Source organism: Carya illinoinensis, chromosome 13, assembly GCF_018687715.1.
Source record: "Carya illinoinensis cultivar Pawnee chromosome 13, C.illinoinensisPawnee_v1, whole genome shotgun sequence".
Taxonomy (NCBI): Eukaryota; Viridiplantae; Streptophyta; class Magnoliopsida; order Fagales; family Juglandaceae; genus Carya; species Carya illinoinensis.
The window spans coordinates 8317395-8324223 of NC_056764.1; the positions used below are offsets into that span (position 1 = coordinate 8317395).

The 6829-nt window shown below is 36.2% G+C and overlaps 1 protein-coding gene across 1 annotated transcript; it reads right to left on the reverse strand.

Annotated features, from left to right (window-relative positions):
- Window positions 1-530: 530 nt before the first annotated feature.
- LOC122292781 (protein DAMAGED DNA-BINDING 2) lies at window positions 531-6354 on the reverse strand. The gene is made up of 11 exons (XM_043101289.1): window positions 5891-6354; window positions 5707-5797; window positions 5353-5480; window positions 4368-4490; window positions 4172-4260; window positions 3917-4037; window positions 3081-3172; window positions 2146-2275; window positions 1627-1875; window positions 1343-1539; window positions 531-1137 (listed from the first exon to the last, which is right to left on the reverse strand). The coding sequence occupies exons 1-11, from the start codon at window positions 6155-6157 to the stop codon at window positions 912-914; spliced, it is 1713 nt and encodes a 570-aa protein (XP_042957223.1). The 5' UTR covers window positions 6158-6354; the 3' UTR covers window positions 531-911.
- Window positions 6355-6829: the final 475 nt, after the last annotated feature.

Here is a 6829-nt window from a genome sequence, read left to right on the forward strand (position 1 = left end):
TGATATAAATTTACTCTTAAACTTGAATATTAATATTAACTTATCAATATGTTATTATTTGTTCTTATATATTAAGTTACATGCTTAGATGATATATAATATGGTATAAGAGTATAATTTTGATATATTTATTACATCGAGGATAAATACATTTTTTATAAGTATTACAAATTATTTGTGGCTATATACATGGTGTTTTTTAAAGCAAAGTTTTGGCCTCTATCATATTTGGGGTAAAAGAAAATTTCATTTGGATCAAAAAACCCAACTATCCAACAAAAATAATCAAAACCGAATCACACATGAAACCGAACCAGACGGAAATCGAAAAAATCAAAAATCCTGGTTTCCTGGATGAATCGGCCTGTATCAATTCTCAATATTCCAAAACCGGTTTGATCTGGTTTGGTTCCAAAATATATCCACAACCAAATCAATCTGAACCGATTACACTCGTAGATGCAGATGTGGATTCAAGGAAATCCTCCAGAAGTCCAGAAGTATGCATAGACTCCCATGGACACACAAAATTCACAAATAAATAAATACATTTCTACGTAAAATATTAAAAGTGATGCGCAATCCAACATGCTGAAACAACATACCCAAGAGGCTGCATGCATGGATGCATCCTAGTTAGTATTTTACACTGAAGCAAAAGGAATTGCCTAATGTAAAGCAAAATAAAGCAAGTTGCTGGAGACCGCACCCGGTAAGAAATCAAAAAGGCTTTTGCCTGAAAGGCTATGCAAAAGGTGGCAAAATAGCTTTCTGTACAGAGATGACCTATGGAAAGCTTCAAGAACAGCTCAGAAAGCTCTCCCGAGGTGGCAGATGAAGATGAATGCTTCAAAATTCACTCTCAGCACCAAAACCAAAACAGAACATGAAAGTTCACATTTTGCATTATATTACCGTTTGACCTTACTAGGGCAGCGGGTTAAATTCCGTTCAGGTTTATTGGACTTTAACTTCGTACCCTTGGAGGTGAACTTGCCATCATCAGAATCATCATCACTTTCATCCCCAAACTTTCGACTCCGCTTCTTCTCAGCTCTTCCACAAACAATTATCCTCCGTTCATCCTTCTGTTCCACAGGCTCGGACTTTTCCTTAGGCCTCCATATGAAGAGTGATCTAAAAAGTAGTGTGGTTAACCACAAAAGGCAGCAAACACAAACTAAAGCAATATATCACAACAAGATTTATTTATTTGAAAAGAAGAGGAGGCAGCATAATTCTTTCCTCTGTTACTGAATGTTATAAATATCAACCTATCAAATACATAATGGAGGCACATAAACAAAGCTTCAAACTATAAGTTGATAAGGTAAGTTCAAACCTCGAACTACCAGTCGCCAAAACATCATCACGTGGATGTAACTTGTTCACCGGACTAATAGTTGTGATGTTTGGATCCATGACCTCGGCAACTAGCCGTCCTGTGCTGATGTCTATGAAATCAATAGGATGTAAGGCAGCTCCATTATAATTTTCACTAATGTAACGGCCAATAACTGCCAGGGATTCTGATGGATCCTGCAGCAAAAAAGTATTGGAATTTCCAGAGTAAAAGAAAAATTCAAAGTGTAATAAGAATATTATAAACATAAACTAATATATCACCTTTGGATCCCATTCAGCTCTGAAAGGAGTTAAATGTCGATTAAAATCATGACTATGCACAATTTCTCGGCTTGGAGAGTCCAAATCACCAAATATAGAATCCCATATACGAAGGCGATTGTCTTGTGATGTAGTTAAGATTTTGCTGCCCGACAATGGAGAAAAATATGCTGAGTTAACAACTCGTTTGTGTGCAAGAGCATAGAGGGAAGATCCAGCTTCCATTCGACGCATATCCCATATACGAGCCTGCAGTGCAGAAACCATATATAAGGCTACTACAACCAGAAAAATATTTCAGAGTAAATTCATATAGGACCACATATTTACAATTTGCAGAAGAATTGAGATGCGTTAACAGAATAACAAAACTTTCATCAAAATGATATTTTAAAATAATTAATTATAAATGAGAGAGAATAGCAGAAAAACCACTTATGCTTAGGTACACAAAGGGGAAAGAACCAAAAATAAACCATTATTTCTCATAATAAAATCAAATTACATTTAAAAGCTTACAAAATGATCATTTCCACAGCTCAAAAGGAGGTCTGGCTGAACAGGATTGCAGTGGAGTCCAACAACTTTGCTTCCTTTCTTATGGATCAAAACTGCTTCCCCAATTTTGTTGTTAGAGCGAGTATCCACTCTTAAGTATGCCATAAGAGAAAATCAAACCTGACTGTAAGTATGTCTGCTGCTCATAGAAATATATTACTGGTAAAAAGTAGAATAGAGAAGACTATTTCACATTCACAGCATTCCAAGCACTTTGCTCCTGCCCTCCCTCGCTCCTTGCGTCCTCCCTCTCCCTCTCCCCCTCCCCTTCTTTTTTCCTTTTTTCACTTTCCCAGGCTACTCAGACGATTTTCAACAATATGGTCAGAAGCAGACACATCATAAGTACAAGTTTTCACCTCAATATCGCTTTAGTTAGTTCAAAGATTATAGCATAGTACTCTGACATATAAGCCTTTAGCAGATTTCTAAGCAACGAAAAGTAACATTAATTAAATATTCTAACCATGTGATTGTAATCTAAAAAACAAAGAGCCAGATTATCATTACTGACGTTGACATCAACCAAATAAGAACAATATTACATAATTAGTACCACCATGCAGTGTCAGTTTGATCCCACCAATTAGGTAGCATATGACAAATTGAGCAAACACTCATCAAAATGTGATGAAGTAGCCACCTACTATTATAAAATAGTACAAATATATATCATACTATAATGTAACTATTCCAATAATAGGCAAAGCACAAGGGAGACTTCTACCACAAGTTTAACAAACACAGCAAAAAAAAATTTAAAACATATTGCCAACCGTATGACTAAATCGTCTTTCTAGGTTGGGTACACTTTCCATCAAATGCTTGCATTTCATCTTTCTAACCTCACAATTATTTATTTGCAACAAAAGCAGTCAAGTAAGGAAAATACTTACAAGTAGAGAAAACCAAAGTTATCAGCAACAAGCACAAGGCCTTTCTCTGAGTGGACATCCATGCCATAGAGCATCCTCCAATTGCTTGGACCCTACAGGTAAACCATAGATAACCCACTCCTAATGACGTAATACAAGAGTTAATTCACCATACAAGTCCAAAAGCAGTCTCTTTCCTTTTCTCTTTTCTCTTTCCTATCTTTTTCTCTTTTAATCATGCCCCTTCTCCCAAAGAAAATCTAAAATCCCACAAGAAGTAGGAGAGGGGCAGGGAATCCCCCTGCTCTCTCCTACCTCTCCTTTTCCAATCATTATCCCTATTCAATGTTGACAAATAAGCAGAAATGATCTTCATGTAAAATAGTATCCTTTAAACTTGAAATGATTTCAGAAACCAAATCAACATTTAAATCAAATCCATAGATTTCTATTGGTAGGCAGTAACATATATTCAAAACTAAACAAATCAACACTACCGAGTCAGGTTATCTTGCCTGATTTGCCAGCGCCTACTTTGGCTAATGATACCTCAATCCAAAAGCCTTGGTAAACATACTATTAATTTAAAACATATATACCAAAAAGTAAAATGTTACTCTGCTTTGTAAAACTCATTAACGGAACTTTACAAAAATTTGTGGCACAGATTGTCATTCTCAAGAATAAACATTTAGCATAGACATTGGAAAATCAGAAATACAGCGAATTACAGCCTTTAGTGGTAGTCCAATAGCTTAGTTATGGTATTAGAAACAACTTTACAAACTCAAAATTTGCAAGGTAACATGAAAAGTCACTTCTATAAATACCAGAAAGACAATGGAGGGAAATATCACCTGCCACCCGTCAGGATTAAGGTTCATCAGAGATAATGAAATTCCAGTCTCCAAGTCAATGCAACTAATGGTTCCATCTGAGGACGCAGCATATACCGAATCATCCTTTGTAGAGTTGAATCTGTAAGTGTTTAGATACTATTCAGCCTTCTGACTTTAAATTTATATAAACACACACGCACATCGGTTATGGCTTCATAGAGTTAACTACCACACACACACATATATGAGCTAGGTTTCGTAGAGATAACTAACCTCATGTTATTCACGATACAAGAGTGTACATTTCCATAAACCATCTTTTCGTGCACTTTAGCAAAATCCCAGACTCCAACTTGTCCTTTCTTTAACATCATACAGGGAAAAAGGAGTGGGTGTCAATTATCATAAAAAAAAATCACAGGAGATAAAATTTAAACCAATTCATGGCATAAACGGAGGTGAGACTGACCTTATCTCCAGACAAAAGGATGTTATTGTTGGTAGGATGAAACTCCAAGCATGTTACCCGTCTACTGTGATATCTTATAACCGCACAATTCACCTGATCTGGGATTACGAATGTTGGTTTGATCTATTGAACAGACGATAAAAGATGCAACAAATTCATTATGGTGAACACTGCATATTACCCCTAATAGATAACGTTTCAACAATAAGGCTCCATGAAGACCAGTAAATCAAGAAACAAGTTAAGTTTGAAACAAAATGCAACACTAGATCACTAGGTTTCAAGTATGAAATGTACTGATATCTCAAACATATATGCCCAAATGACAAGAAAGAAAATGAACCAAATAGTTGAATTGTAAAAGCTGTTTCAAGCATATAATTATGACTGAGAACATTTTGTTACAACCACTATTTCATGATTTGTACTCCATCTTAAATCTATGCTAAAGATTTGGAAGTTCCAACCTGTTGAAGGAATCCTGTTTTGCATTTATAAAAAAGGACTTGGAGAAGAAAGGCAGAATAAGCCCACAGTGACGCAGCCCTGTTTTCTCATTTGGACTCTGAAGTCTTAAAGTCATGCCATTATTGCTTCAAATACAGATTTTGCAAAGCTAATTCAAAAAATTCAGTACCTTCCCTCTCCTTCCTAAGAAAAAATGAAAGTAATCTCTAAACTACCAGCCCTATGGACTTCGCCAGCAATGAAGGCAGACATACAAACATATCTCACGCTAAATTGATCGTCCTCCCCAGATCACCCATGCTCAACATCATAGCCACGTAATTGACCAAACTCAGTAGCTAAAGTATAGCAATAAGTAAATACAGAGCGGTTCAAGCTTCACTATCATGCAGTAAACAAACTCTCAGAACTAAATGTAATATCATGCTGCTTAAAAGAGAATTTGATATGTGAAAAAGACTTGGATGCTACATGGCATGCTCATGAAAAACAAGCAGATAGTTGAGTGAAGGCTTACTGGAAGAATGTCTGGTCTGAGCTGGCGCTCAAAGACATATTCCAATGAGTTACGGGTATTTCTGCGGGGTGCAGGGATGACCCCATGCTCAGTAGCCACCCGATGCGGGCATGTCATTGTAGTGTGGCCTTCAATTCACAAAACCCACATGCCAAACACATCACCAACATCATAATAAGACCAATTACAATTTTGCTAACAATGTGTGCAATATAAAGTTATAAAATTATAATGCTGAAGTTGATAGTAAGAACATAACAAATGAAGTGAACAGGAAAAAAAAAAGAAATCCTAATTGCGGTTTTATTAGCATAAATAAGAATTTTTAAAAAGAGATTAAACTTAACAACATACCCGGCATTTTGCATAAAAAGCAAGGTTTCATGGGGCAGTCTATGTAAGTAGCCCCCTTGAATCCCGCTTCATGACCTGCCTTTTTGCAAACCTGGAACACCACCAATAAAAAGAATAAATCAAAACAATAAACGAAATGGGGTATCAAAACACTACAAGAACACCTTGTTGGGTAAGCCTTTACTTTGCAAACTTTCTTAAGACTAAGAGTAATGGGCGCTTTGCCTTTCTTCTTCGCATCCAAACCTTCTGCCTTTCTCTCTCGGTTTTTGTTCTCCAAGGCTTCCTCCTCTTCCCCTTCTTCGTTTTCCCCTCTTTCCGCTTCTTCTTCTTCTCGGTTGTCTTCATCTTCTTCTCCTTCTTCTTCGTCTTCTGACGAGCTGCGTTCAGAGTCGGAGTCTCTCTCTATGACAACTTTCGGGAAGGACGTTCTTCTGGTCTGTGGGGCCATCTTTGGAAACCAACAAGGACCCAACAATGATGTTGATACGAGAAATCAGGAATCAGAAATGGAATCGAAGAGACCCAGAGCTGAAATTGGTAGCGACGAGGAAATAGTAAACCGACCATTCCGCCCGAAGGGCTTTGAATATTAAACTACTGAAATGCCCCTGGATTATGAAGTGGGCGATTGACTTTCCTGCCTTCGCGAAATGAACACAATTCAAGCTAGACAGAGACCATAAAGGAAACGGATACTCTTGGAATAATATTTTCATTCTCGGGCTATGCCCGGTATTTGGTTTTTGGTGGTGGCGGGAGACGACGTGGCTAATTCTATGCCGTTTGGGCTCTGCGCAATCGGGCAACGATGTCGTTTCGAGTTTCTAGCACCGGTTTCCAACTTTCCATTAGGCATTGTTATTGAATTATATATATATATATATATATATGTAAATGATAATTTTGATGAATGTAAGATAAATTTAGATTTTGACTATTTTATTTATATAAATCTTCATATTAGAATAATTATTTTTTATTATATAATAATAAAATAATATAAGATAAATTTGACTTTGATTATTTATATCAAACTTCTACATTAAATTATTTATTTATTTATTATATAATAATTATTAATATAGTAATAAATAATTCACATCAAATCTTTACATCAGAT

What these genes read in the sequence shown, in the direction of transcription:
- LOC122292781 (XM_043101289.1), bottom strand. Translation starts at nt 6,157, where the DNA reads ATGGCCCCACAGACCAGAAGAACGTCCTTCCCGAAAGTTGTCATAGAG. An exon ending in TCAGACCAGACATTCTTCCA is followed by an intron (nt 4,491 to 5,352) that starts GTAAGCCTTCAC and finishes TCTGTTCAATAG; the next exon opens with ATCAAACCAACATTCGTAAT. An exon ending in TTAATCCTGACGGGTGGCAG is followed by an intron (nt 3,173 to 3,916) that starts GTGATATTTCCC and finishes GTTTACCTGTAG; the next exon opens with GGTCCAAGCAATTGGAGGAT.